General features: G+C 42.6%; 1 protein-coding gene across 1 annotated transcript in view; it reads left to right on the top strand.

Annotated features, from left to right (window-relative positions):
• NRG3 (neuregulin 3) overlaps nucleotides 1–14,697 on the top strand; it is a 1,396,490-nt gene that overhangs the window by 1,280,996 nt on the left and 100,797 nt on the right. Inside the window, exon 8 of the mRNA XM_040437249.1 lies at nucleotides 5,380–5,550. Coding sequence (XP_040293183.1) covers nucleotides 5,380–5,550 — 171 coding nt within the window. The remainder of the gene's footprint in view (nucleotides 1–5,379; nucleotides 5,551–14,697) is intronic.

Raw genomic sequence — 14,697 nt, forward strand, 5'->3', positions numbered from 1 at the left:
CCGCCCTAAGTGTTTTCTCAAGGAGACATAGAAGTGGTATTGTAACGCTAATAATGGCGTCATCGCCACTGGCCATGTTGGTGGAGTACTCTAAACAGCGCAACAGGGCACACAGGTCTCGCATGGAGGCCCAGTCATTGGTGGTGAAGTGGTGCTGTTCCGCATTGTGACTCACCCGTGTGTGCTGTAGCTGGAACTTCACTATGGCCTGCTGCTGCTCACACAGTCTATCCAGCATGTGCAAGGTGGAGTTCCACCTGGTGGGCACGTCGCATATGAGGCGGTGAGCGGGAAGGCCGAAGTTACGCTGTAGAGCAGACAGCCGAGCGGCGGCAGGATGAGAACGCTGGAAGCGTGCCCAGACAGCCCGCACTTTACGCAGCAGCTCTGACATGGCGGGGTAGCTGTGAATGAATTTCTGCACCACCAAATTCAACACATGCACCAGGCAAGGGATGTGCGTCAAACCGGCTAGTCAACAAGATTTCGCCCATTATCGCACACCACCAGGCCGGGCTTGAGGCTCACTGGCAGCAACCACTCGTCGGTCTGTTGTTCTATACCCCGCCACAACTCCTGCGCGGTGTGGGGCCTGTCCCCCAAACACATCAGTTTCAGAACGGCCTGCTGACGTTTACCCCTGGCTGTGCTGAAGTTGGTAGTGAAGGTCTGTCGCTGACCGGATGAGGAGGTGGTAGAAGAGAAGGAGGACGCCGAGTAGGAAGAGGAGGCAACAGGAGGCAAAGAATGATGCCCTGCGATCCTTGGCGGCGGAAGGAGGTGCGCCAAACAGCTCTCCGCCTGGGGTCCAGCCGCCACTACATTTACCCAGTGTGCCGTTAGGGAGATATAGCGTCCCTGGCCGTGCTTACTGGTCCACTTATCTGTGGTTAGGTGGACCTTGCCACAGATGGCGTTGCACAGTGCACACTTGATTTTTTCCGATACTTGGTTGTGCAGGGAGGGCATGGCTCTCCTGGAGAAGTAGTGGCGGCTGGGAACAACGTACTGTGGGACAGCAAGCGACATGAGCTGTTTGAAGCTGTCCGTCTCCACCAGCCTGAATGACAGCATTTCAAAGGCCAGTAGTTTAGAAATGCTGGTATTCAGGGCCAGGGATTGAGGGTGGCTAGGTGGGAATTTATGCTTTCTCTCCAAGGTTTGTGAGATGGAGAGCTGAACGCTTCCATGTGACATGGTGGAGATGCTTGGTGATGGAGGTGGTGTTGTTGGTGGCACATCCTCTGTTTGCTGGGCGGCAGGTGCCAATGTTCCTCCAGAGGCGGAGGAAGAGGCCAAGGCAGCAGCAGAAGAGGGAGCAGGAGGGGCCTGAGCCCTTTCTTGGTTTGAAGGTGCTTTCTCCACTCCAGCCTATGTCTCGCATGTAGATGCCTGATCATGCAGGTTGTGCTAAGGTTCAGAACGTTAATGCCTCGCTTCAGGCACTGATGGCACCGCGTGCAAATCACTCGTGTCTTGTTGTCAGCACATTGTGTGAAGAAGTGCCATGCCATGTAACTCCTTGAAGCTGCCTTTGGTGTGCTCGGTCCCTGGTGACGGTGGCCAGTTGCAGGCGAACTGTTTTGGCGACGGCTGCTCTGCTTTTGCACCCTGCTCCCGCTTTTGCTACGCTGTTGGCTCGGCCTCTTCCTCCGAACTCTGAAAGTCAGTGGCACGACCTTCATTCCATGTGGGGTCTAGGACCTCATCGTCCCCTGCATCGTCTTCCACCCAGTCTTCCTCCCTGACCTCCTTTTCGGTCTGCACACTGCAGAAAGATGCAGCAGTTGGCACCTGTGTTTAGTCATCATCAGAGACGTGCTGAGGTGGAATTCCCATGTCCTCATCAGGAAACATAAGTGGTTGTGCGTCAGTGCATTCTATGTCTTTCACCCCTGGGGAAGGGCTAGGTGGATGCCCTTGGGAAACCCTGCCAGCAGAGTCTTCAAACAGAATAAGAGACTGCTGCATGACTTGAGGCTCTGACAGGTTCCCCAATATGCACGAGGGTGATGTGACAGACTGATGGGCATGGGTTTCAGGTGCCACCTGTCCGCTTTCTGCAGAAGACTGGGTGGGAGATAATGTGAACGTGCTGGATCCACTGTCGGCCACCCAATTGACTAGCGCCTGTACTTGCTCAGACCTTACCATCCTTAGAACGGCATTAGGCCCGACCAAATATCACTGTAGATTCTGGCGGCTACTGGGATCTGAGGTAGTAGTTTCAGTAGGACGTGTAGCTGTGGCAGAACGGCCACGTCCTCTCCCTGCATCAGAGGCTCCACCAACACCACCACCGCGACCGCGTCCCTTATTAGATGTTTGCCTCATAGTTAGCGTTTACAAAGCAAAGTAAAAAGTGGTTAAGTCTGTTAAAAATAATTAACCGCCAATAAAAACCCTGATGTAGTTTTTTTTTAAAACTCTATATGACAGCGGTATTTGTGGCCTAAATTTCACAGTAACTTATGCACGTCTAATCCCAGATGGGAGTATATCAGAGGGTTTTTTCACCCCAGTAAGCACAAAGCCGTATTTCTGGCCTAAATGTGACAGTCACTTATGCACGTCTAATCCCAGATGTGCAGTATATTAGAGGGTTTTTTCACCCCAGTAAGCAAAAAGATGTATTTCTGGCTAGTGATGTCCCGGCGAACATAGCTTGTTCACGTTCGCCGCGGCGGGCGAACATATGCGATGTTTGGTCCGCCCCTATACATCAGCATTGAGCAAACTTTGACCCTGTACCTCACAGTCAGCAGACACATTCTAGCCAATCAGCATACCCTCCCTCCCAGACCCTCCCACCTCCTATCAAAAAGCAAGGACAGCATCCATCTTAGATTCATTCTGAAGCTGCAGTGTCACAAATTTGACTAAGTTGTAATCGCAATGCGATTAATACAGGTTAATTATGTGGTGATGGACCATGTGATTGGACCATGTGATCTGACGTCACCACAGGTCCTTTAGCCGGCAGCTCATGATTAAAGAAGTAAGAAGAGACCGGCAGCTACGCGATCAAGAGGAGAAGGTGAGTTAATTTTTTTTTATTTTTTAACCCTCAATTGACCACCTACTAAGCATTCTGTATTAAAGAATGCTATTATTTTCCCTTATAACCATGTTATAAGGGAAAATAATAACATCTACACAACACCAAACCCAAACCTGAACTTCTGTGAAGAAGTTCGGGTCTGGGTACCACAGTCAGTTTTTTTTATCATGCGCGTGCAAAACGCATTGCACCCGCGCGATAAAAACTGAACAATGGAACGCAATCGCAGTCAAAACGAACTGCAATTGGGTACCTACTCGTGCGGGTTTGCCGCAACGCATCCGGACCTTATCCGGACACGCTCGTGTGAACTCAGCCTAATACAGGTTATATTAATCGCATTGCGAATTCAACTTAGAGCTGGGTTTCTAATGGTTGTATTGCTAGAATATAACGAAAATTGAGAATATAGTGCTATATTCGTTATATTCGTCAATTCTAGCAATACAACCATTAGGAACTTAGCTCTAAGCTGAATTCGCAATGCGATTAATGCAGGTTATATTAATCGCATTGCAAATTCAACTTACCACACTCTGCATCAACTACGTAATTTTCCATGGGAGTTTTGCCATGGATCCCCCTCCGCCATGCCACAGTCCAGTTGTTAGTCCCCTTGAAACAACTTTTCCATCCCTATTGTGGCCAGAAAGAGTCCCTGTGGGTTTTAAAATTCGCCTGTTTATTGAAGTCTATGGCGGTTCGCTCGGTTCGCCCGTTCCCGAACATTTGCTTAAATTAGCGTTCGCCATTCGCGAACGGAAAATTTTATGTTTGCGGCATCTCTATGCAGCAGGTGTCATCTTCACACCCAAACGGAGAAAGTTGTTCTCTGCCTATGTACAAAATATCACTTTTGTCAAAACGAATGAGGTTTGGATACCTGCAGATTTTCCCACACTTCCGGCTGAGGCCGATAAATAGACTTGTCATTGCTGACTATGGCTATTTATTTCTGACCTCATCACGCTGTCTGATTTTCTACCATCATTTTCCATACCATATGGCTACTTCTGCCATCACTGCAGTGGCTACTCCTGGCTGATTATCCTCCTACTGCCACTTACATTACCTCTACTGCCGCTACAATTATCCCTACACAGCTGCCTCTACTACTTCCCCAACACATCTGCACACACATTTATGGCTCTGTATTTTTTATACTGTGCAGTTATAACTCCTACACATCTTACCCTTTACATATTCACACTCTACTTCCAAATAAAAGAGATACTTTTTCCAGGCTTGTTCAGCTTCAGAACAATACATTGTTTCTTCTGACAATTAACTCTTGTGTGTGTATAAATATGGACAGGCATTCTGCCACCATTAACAAATATATTTTGGACGCTTGTTTGTTATGAAATTAAGTATGTGTGTATAAAACAGTGCCAGGGATCTGTTCGAGTTAAGGCATAGTTTTGGTTCCAACAGTTTTTTTTTTCTCAGATAATTATGTGTGTGTAGGAACATTTTTTATAAATGTTTCTAATATTAAAAATCACAACACATGCAACATCATGGTGGGGGACAGTTATTAAGACCATTTTAGATGCCAGTCTCAATATGCCCTATACCTGGTGGTGGATCCATCTGAGTTATAAAGCGGAGCTGGCCTCTTTATAACTTCAGTGGATCCACCACTGCTTCTAAATGTAAGATAGCTTCCAAGCTGTCTTATGTTTAGACCATTTTCTACGACTGAAATAGTAGAAAATGGTACATGAGACGGGCCTCCTGGCCCTTCCCCTTCCTTGCCCATGCCACAACCACTTTGCTAGACCTGGCGTGAGCGGGGAAATGTTGCAGATTGTGGTGCAACTAACCATGCCACAATCTGCTCCTGAAATATGGCAAACATAAATAACCCCCAGTATGTTTTTAAACATGATGTTTATTAACGCCATCAACCATACGTTTACCAATAGCTACAGTATATACCGTATGTCAGTGTCACTCTGACATTATTTGTTATTGCTGTCATGGTGTTAAAGAGCTTAAAGTGTGTGTGTGGGAGGAATAAGCAAATATTTGTAAAAAATATTACAAAATTAACAAAATACTAAAAAAATCCTAGAAGACCTGAGAGTGCCATATATAAATTTTTGAGGACAATTTGAGCAATTTTGATTAATATAGAATCTATTCAGCCACTAATCATAATTTTTTATTTTATTTGACAAATCTGACACAAAATGAATTTCAAGAAGTTTGCTCATCTCTAGTGCTTAAGAGTGTTACCATGTACACAATTTCAGATATCTCTCAGCTTCAGGTATTACATTTGAGACCAAATAAATAATGTATATTTCTTCCAGGAGCCTTTCTACATGTTGCAGCCCCAGCCAAAGGAGTAGGATGCTGCAGAGAAATGCCTTTCGGAGAACTCCACCACTGCCCAGGGGTCGCCTCAATGGGATTACAGGACCAGCATATCAGCAGCTGGAGGAGCCTGGACTTATAGATCAGGACACAATACCTTGTCAAGGGTAGGTGATGAAAACAACTGAAGCATGAAAATACAATATCAATCTCAAGATTAAAAAAGCAGAAGCATATCTGCTTTAATCTTGTGAGCTTCAACTTTCTCATGTTCCTAGAGCATGAAACATTAAAATCTAAGAAATATTTAAAACATAGATGACTGGAGGAGATAGCTCCTTTAATTTTGTATTGACTCTACCATAAAATAATATCAAGCTTTTTAATTTGTTCTTGATTTTTGAATCATGACTATTTGGCAGCTGGTTTTTGAATGTTTATAGCTTGTGAGTCATAGGATAGAATACATTTTCTGAAGGAAAATTACATCTTTACATGTAAGGTAGTATCACATAAGCATCATTTTCATTAGACCAGCCGTTGGTAAGTTACACTTTTGACCTTATAAATAGGAATGATAAGAAGATGTGAACTCCATCAACCATGTACTGTACTACCTTATTTGTTGAAAATATTTGTTTCCAGGAACATACTTTTTTTAAATTAAAGTAGCTATGGAAATTACCAGGATGGTAAAATGCTTTCACTGCATTTCTAAACCATGTTTGAAATTCAATTTGTGTTTCCCAAACTCCTGGGGTAAGCAATTTCCCTTTGCACTCCTTACTTCCAATGTGAAAGGAAAATTGCTTCCCCTAGGGGTCTGAAACTGGTTATGATAATTGAAATATATTAAATTAAAATGTAAAATTACAGAGCCTTCTGTTTAAGTGGTGGTTACATGCTAGTTCAAACGCTCTTAAACATCCTTGTAACATTTTTTTATTCTATAGAATAGGAAATGTATTTGTTTTACAGCCATTTTTTGCATAATTAAAGTAAGTACCTTCCTGTCTCTACATGTGGTGCTACCTCTCTGTTGCATCTGGCTTTAAGGTTTTTGCATAGAGAGTATATTTTGATATTATGAAACTTATGAATATAGAAAACATTTTTAAAATTGTGTGACTGCCTTTTTTCCCTGCTAATAGAGATAGGTAGAGAGTAAGAAAGAGATGGTGCAAAGCAGTTAAAATATATCACCCAAACAGGGAATTACAATTTGTCTGCATGTTTGAAGATAGAAAATGCTAACTGGTGTGATTATAGAGGTCTCAGCTCTGCAATCTCTGTGCTCAGTGAGAAGGGAAGAGGAGTAGATGCAAGTACATTGTGAGCTAAGCTTTTTGAAAAAGTGATGACCATAATCGAGCTGCAGTTCCACTGTATTTGTAAAATGGCAGACAATGACAACTTTCTGTTAGTAAATTCGGAAAAAGAGAGGTTTTTAGCATAAATGACTGAGCTTTAAAGGGGACTTCACATTGAGAATCCACAAGCATTGTAACATTTTTATTTTTCCCTTGAGGTGAACATTACATGATAATATAATTTGGAGTACCTAGTGCCTAATGGTTATCTCCCAAAAGTGATCACTTGCTAAAGTAATGAACCTCAAGCTTACCAAATTGTGGTTGCTGAAGTAGAAAATGTTTAACTTAAATATTGCCTGCTAAACAATATGGTTACAACTACAACATAATGAATAAATATAACACGTCAAAATAAAATTCATTTTTATGAATATTTATCTACATTACATAGTATATATAGCTTTAAACATATATCATTTCATGATGTTTGGATCTGATGTTTGTGATTATTATTATCAGAGATGAGCAACGTTTTCAAAAATTTGATTTGGTTGCTTTGTCTAATTTCTCCAATTTGGTTGCTTCGTCTAATTTCTCCAAAAAGTTTGCTTCGCAACAAATAAATTTGTCACAAAGCACATTCAATCAGGTCTATCACTGCCTGCAGTTAAACTGCAGGGAGAAAGTATCTTGGTGTATATCACTGGTAGCGAAAAAGTTACTATGCATCAGAATGATAGGTAGGTCAGACATATGGACATATGCATCATCATGCAGGCCACCAACATTGCTAGCTAACCCCTAGCTAAACCAAAAGGAAAACATACAGCATCCTTCAGTAAAGAAAAAAAATGCTACCTGCAGTAGCAGTGACTCTTTAGTAGAGTAAAATAAGGACATAGAGGCATTGCCAATAAAGTAGTGGAGAAAAAAAGGTTATTTTAATCCAGGTTATGACAGTGCAAACACATGCATTTGAATCCCTTCTGTTTGATGTAGAATGACTGTGCATAACTATTAGGCTCATTTCACACTTCAGTTATTTGATAAGTAATTGTCAGTCCAAAACAGATGCGGGTCAAACCCACAGAACAGGTGCAGAGATATTCATGATAACTAACAGAAGTGTGAACTCAGCCTTAAAGGTCAATGTTAGTATCAGGTCTAATTTATCGGTGTGGGCATAACCGTGCAGTGGCCCAAGATTCAAGTAGTGGTCCCATTACAGTAGGGAGGGTGTCAGCAGTAAGGCTATGTTCACATGACTGTTTATTTTGCCGTTCTTCTGATCGGTCAGAAGAACAGCCCAAAAAAGTGGATCCTGTATGTTGAGCATCCGCCTTCAAACCATCAGTATTTGATCAGAATTTAATCAGTATTTGTACGGCAAAAACAGGGGTGGACCCAAAACACACATAACATGTGAGGGAAATATTTGCATGTCTTATTTTTTTTGGACCCACTCCTGCTTTTGGCTTCCAAATCATGATCAAATTCTGATGCAAAATACTGACAGAGCGATTGAGGCCTCATGATCAATTTGCATGAGTTTTGGCTATTAACATCTGAAATCCGTTTTATTTAGATAAAGAATAACTGCATGCAGGACTTTATTGGCTTTATCACACAGTCGATATTTGGTCAGCTTTTAGCATCAGTATTTGTTCAGTAATCGTATGGCAAAAACAGGAGCGAGTTCAAAACAAAGATAAACATGTGATAGAAATAATTGCATGTCTTCTGTGTTTTCTAGTCTGATGCATAAGCACTGGTGTGTGGAAATCCTGGCTTATTCACACCTGATTCATCTTTAGAAAGGTTAATCTCTCAACATTTTGTGACAAAAGGCGAGTTCTCTTTGGGGTAACTAAATACCACACTAATTACCTGCTCTGATGCCAGACTAATGGCCGAGAAGGAAAGCTTGCCTCACGTAAACTCAGCCAGTTGCAGCCACAATTCGAGTTTGGCTGCCCAGTAGTCCATGGAATCTTGTATCTGGGATGACAGGGTGAAGTCCAAATATGCCACCAGCTGCTGGTACATGTTGTGCTCCATGTCCTGCTGCTGCAACGTGGCTTTTTCAGTAGGTGGCTGAAGAAAAGTGCTCCTCAGAAACTTAAGACTTAAGTAGATGCTGATGGAGCTGGTGCTGTTCCTGCCCCTACACCCCCCTATAGCAGTCATTGCAGTGGAGCATGATCTCAGAGGGTCCCCCTGGTTAGATCTTTGTGAGGATGGGCAATCGCACACTTAGGCAGCGACCAACTGACTTCAAGTTTTTCATCCCTCTCAGAAGGTGTAAAAAAGGCCCCCATTTTAAACTGGTAGCGAGGAGCTAACAATGTGGAGAGCCAGTAGTCATCCCTCTGTCACTACTCAAGCATCTAGCCATTTCCGCAAGGGACTCAGAGGGACTCCCTGCCTCCATCTCCACTACATACTGCCCCAGTCTGTCAGGGTCATCTTTGTCTCTTTGTCATCACCCTCAAGCTCTTCATGGTCCTCTCCTGTCACCTGGGCAGATAAACTACCTAGATCTGTATAGAATTCTTGGGCGTTTATATCATCCTTGTCCTCCTCCTGTGCCTCCACAGCGATCATGGCTAGTGCTGAGCGAGCATGCTCGGCCGAATACCTGTTTGGCTCGAGCATCGCTATGCTCGGCAGATCCGAGTACTCGGCTGAATACTTTGGGTGCGTGAGTACAATTTAATACAATGGAAGTCAATGGGAGAACCCCAGGTACCACCCCCTGCTCAGAAGAGAAGAGGGTGTCTGGTTCATAAAAAAAGGTTAGAAACCCCATCAAAATGGTTTGGAAACAGCATTAAGAGGATAGCTGGGATGCATCTTAGACTCCTATTATGTACGACATACAATAGACAACCAGACAAAGGCAATATTCCAAAATCCAGGTATGTGCAAGCCATCCATCTATCCATTAGACAGATAACAGCCAGCATAACTTACAATGGCAGCCTTGTGCACTATGAGATATTTCAAACCAGCTCTCACCTGACTGAGAACTAGTAAACCTCAAAGTTCTGCATCTGTTGGATGGCTTGGGTGGACGTGAGCACCTAGATCAATATCATTAGGGCGACAAAAAGTTTTCTGATTAACCTAACATAATATTCAATAACCTTTCTATACAGTTTTGTCATGCAAAAACTAATTTGCATAAACATGGGCACATGGGAAAGACATGCAAATGATCAGAATCTGCCTTGTTTTTCAGCTGTCATAAGACTATGAAAACCAATAGATGGCGTTATTGAGTTATGAACAGCGCCATCTATTGGTTTCACAGTCTTATGACAAGAGTAGACTAATAGTTTTGTCAGAAGACTATGAAACCAATAGATGGTGCTCTTCATAACTCAATAGCGCCATCTATTGGTTTCCTAGTCTTCTGACAAGAATATTAGACTATTAGTCTTATGACAAGCTTATTAGTGTAGCCTTTTGCATGGAAAATTCACAATAAAAATTTGCGATTAGAATATTTGCGATCCACACTGAGTTATTACCCAGCTTTCCCAGTGTCAGATATAATCACTGAGTTATTACCCAGCTTTCCCAGTGTCAGATATAATCACTGAGTTATTACCCAGCTTTCCCAGTGTCAGATATATTCACTGAGTTATTACCCAGCTTTCCCAGTGTCAGATTTTATCACTGAGTTATTACCCAGCTTTCCCAGTGTCAGATTTCATCACTGTTACACCGGGGAGTAGTCCTGTCCATCTGCATCATCAAGAAATCGGTCATAGGTTTCCTCTACTCATACAGTTGGTCCAACATGTGGAGCGTGGAGTTCCAACGTGTGGAAATACCGCATATGAGATGACATAGGGGAACACCATTCTGCCTTTTCAGAGTGGCTGAAGTGCATGCACAGTTTCCTGGACATTTGCAAGACGTCTTGCAGTTGGAATACTTCAGAAACCAATGGACAGCCAGATTAAAGACATGCGCCATATGGGACAAATAGATCAGCCCTCCCTGATGCAGTGTAGACAGAATGTTCTTCCCATTATTGGTGACCATGGTTCCTAACTCCAGTTAGCAAGGAGACAGCCAGGATTCGATTTCTTGGTTGAGGACGAGGAGCAGTTCCTTTCTTTGTGATTCCATTTGCTCATGTTGACTAGATGCAGAACTGCATGACAATGGCATGCTATGCATAGGTGGTATGTGGAGACCCTCTAAACTTTGCTTATAGCAGATTTTTACACTCTGTAATTACAGTCAGATGCAGCGATCAGCTGTGAACGCAGAATCTGAGGGGTACAATGATGGGTATAAGTGCAATCGCTGCTCCCAGTCATTACACCCACCACTTACAAAGAAATGCACTTTGTGAAGAAGTAATTTGTCACAAAGAATTTTTTTTTGTAAAATTCAGGGAAGCAGCCAAATTGAATTTTTTTATACTTTGCTCATCTCTAATCAGGAGCTATAGACAAAGGGAAAGAATGACAGCTTCCTTCTGCTGAGGTTGAGAAGTTATGACTGCTGTGAAAGGGGTGAGGACTGCTGGGAGATGCAGAGGTTGCTGCATCAGGCTGTACCACTACATTAGTGCCACGGTTTTCCAACCACTCCGTGCTGACTGCCTTTATGAACCCGTGCACCGCTAGTTGTTTCCTGACAGGTAGGCTCCTGAATAGCAGACTGCCAGATCTCCCACTGCTTCCACCCTGCTACTTTCTCATGGGCCTGCTGCTACCCTCACCCCTTGATGATGATGCCCCCTCTTCAACCGGCTCCCATTTATGATCGGCTACATCATTATTAACTAATGTCTGTTTCTCACTTACGTCACCCTCAACAGTCTCATGTCCACATCCCTGACCGCTCGCAACATGCACTCCAAATTGACTGTCATTATAGCTAGTTGCCCACCTAAGGTAAAATGGAGCATACATCTCCCCCAAGTCTGTGCTGGCCTGTAGCTGCTGACTGTCCTCACTAAGGTCATCCTTGCTGAGAAGCGAAGCAGAGCGGGCAGCATGCATTACTTCCAAAGCAGAAGGAGCAGAAAAAGAAAGGTAATTGCAGGACAGGTGATGGCATAAAGGTTATTCCTGGGCCATGCAAACTAAGTGTGGTGTGAGAGAAACCCACTGATTCCTGGCTGTGTGTATAGTTTGTCACCTGAAATGATGTTGAACAGCGAGTCAACCATTTAAGTATAGATGGATTTTTGGTCAAAACTTTTGGCAACTGTCTGTTGACCATAGTGTACAGTAACTGAATCTGTAATGTAACTACATAACTAAGCATGAATGGTGTAGCAGGTGAACTAGATAAATGGGCATATATACAGGGAGTGCAGAATTATTAGGCAAGTTGTATTTTTGAGGATTAATTTTATTATTGAACAACAACCATGTTCTCAATGAACCCAAAAAACTCATTAATATCAAAGCTGAATATTTTTGGAAGTAGTTTTTAGTTTGTTTTTAGTTTTAGCTATTTTAGGGGGATATCTGTGTGTGCAGGTGACTATTACTGTGCATAATTATTAGGCAACTTAACAAAAAACAAATATATACCCATTTCAATTATTTATTTTTACCAGTGAAACCAATATAACATCTCAACATTCACAAATATACATTTCTGACATTCAAAAACAAAACAAAAACAAATCAGTGACCAATATAGCCACCTTTCTTTGCAAGGACACTCAAAAGCCTGCCATCCATGGATTCTGTCAGTGTTTTGATCTGTTCACCATCAACATTGCGTGCAGCAGCAACCACAGCCTCCCAGACACTGTTCAGAGAGGTGTACTGTTTTCCCTCCTTGTAAATCTCACATTTGATGATGGACCACAGGTTCTCAACGGGGTTCAGATCAGGTGAACAAGGAGGCCATGTCATTAGATTTTCTTCTTTTATACCCTTTCTTGCCAGCCACGCTGTGGAGTACTTGGACGCGTGTGATGGAGCATTGTCCTGCATGAAAATCATGTTTTTCTTGAAGGATGCAGACTTCTTCCTGTACCACTGCTTGAAGAAGATGTCTTCCAGAAACTGGCAGTAGGACTGGGAGTTGAGCTTGACTCCATCCTCAACCCGAAAAGGCCCCACAAGCTCATCTTTGATGATACCAGCCCAAACCAGTACTCCACCTCCACCTTGCTGGCGTCTGAGTCGGACTGGAGCTCTCTGCCCTTTACCAATCCAGCCACGGGCCCATCCATCTGGCCCATCAAGACTCACTCTCAATTCATCAGTCCATAAAACCTTAGAAAAATCAGTCTTGAGATATTTCTTGGCCCAGTCTTGACATTTCAGCTTGTGTGTCTTGTTCAGTGGTGGTCGTCTTTCAGCCTTTCTTACCTTGGCCATGTCTCTGAGTATTGCACACCTTGTGCTTTTGGGCACTCCAGTGATGTTGCAGCTCTGAAATATGGCCAAACTGGTGGCAAGTGGCATCTTGGCAGCTGCATGCTTGACTTTTCTCAGTTCATGGGTAGTTATTTTGCGCCTTGGTTTTTCCACACGCTTCTTGCGACCCTGTTGACTATTTTGAATGAAACGCTTGATTGTTCGATGATCACGCTTCAGAAGCTTTGCAATTTTAAGAGTGCTGCATCCCTCTGCAAGATATCTCACTATTTTTGACTTTTCTGAGCCTGTCAAGTCCTTCTTTTGACCCATTTTGCCAAAGGAAAGGAAGTTGCCTAATAATTATGCACACCTAATATAGGGTGTTGATGTCATTAGACCACACCCCTTCTCATTACAGAGATGCACATCACCTAATATGCTTAATTGGTAGTTGGCTTTCGAGCCTATACAGCTTGGAGTAAGACAACATGCATAAAGAGGATGATGTGGTCAAAATACTCATTTGCCTAATAATTCTGCACGCAGTGTATTAGACTGCCTGTTGAAACGGAGTCTGATGCACAGTAAATCCATGTGTAGCAGAACCGATTATGTTTTAATGGTGCAGCAAGAATACTAGATAAACCCGCCTATATATTAGACCTCCTGTTCACAATAAGTCTGATGCACAGTAAGTCAATGTATAACAGAACAGATTATGTATTAATGGGGCAGCAGGAATACTAGATAAACCCGCCTATATATTAGACATCCTGTTGACAATTAGTCTGATGCACAGTAAGTCTATGTATAACAGAACAGATTAAGTATAAATAGCACAGAAGATGAACTAAAAAAAGTCTCTATATTTTAGCCCGCCTGTTGACGCTGAGTCTGATGCGCAAAACGGGTATGCATAACAGAACAGATTAAGTATGAATGGTGCAGCAAGTAAACTAGATAAACCAGCCTATCTATTAGACCACCTGTTGATAATAAGTCTGACACATAGTAAGTCTATGTATAACAGAACAGATTAAGAATAAATGGCTCAGCAGATGAACTAGATAAGCACACCTATATGTTAGACCACCTGTAGACAATGAGCCTGATGCATAGTAAGTCTATGTATAACTGAATAGATTAATTATTAAAGGCGCAGAAAGTAAACTAGGTAAATGTGACTATATGTTAGACTGCCTGTTGAGACTAAGTCTAAGTACAGTAAGTCTGTGTATAACAAAAAAAAATGTGTTTAAATGATGCAGCAGTTAAACTAGATTAAAGTGCTACATATTAGACCTCTTTTTGATACAGAGTCCGATGCCCATAAGTCTATGTATAACTGAACAGATTAAGTATAAAGGGCGTAGCAGGTAAACTAGATAAACGTGCCTATATATTAGACTGCCTGTTGACAATGAGTCTGGTGTACAGTAAATCTATCTATAACAAAACAGATTAAGTATGAATGATGCATCAGATTAACTAGGTAAGGCTACTTTCACACTACCGTTCAGAGCGGGTCCGTCTGATGTCTGCTCAGACGGATCCGCTCCTATAATGCAGACGTTTGTATCCGTTCAGAACGGATCCGTCTGCATTATAGTTTAAAAAAGTTCTAAATGTGAAAGTAGCCTGAACGGATCCGTCC

The sequence above is a fragment of the Bufo bufo genome, chromosome 6, assembly GCF_905171765.1.
Source record: "Bufo bufo chromosome 6, aBufBuf1.1, whole genome shotgun sequence".
In the NCBI taxonomy this organism is placed as follows: Eukaryota; Metazoa; Chordata; class Amphibia; order Anura; family Bufonidae; genus Bufo; species Bufo bufo.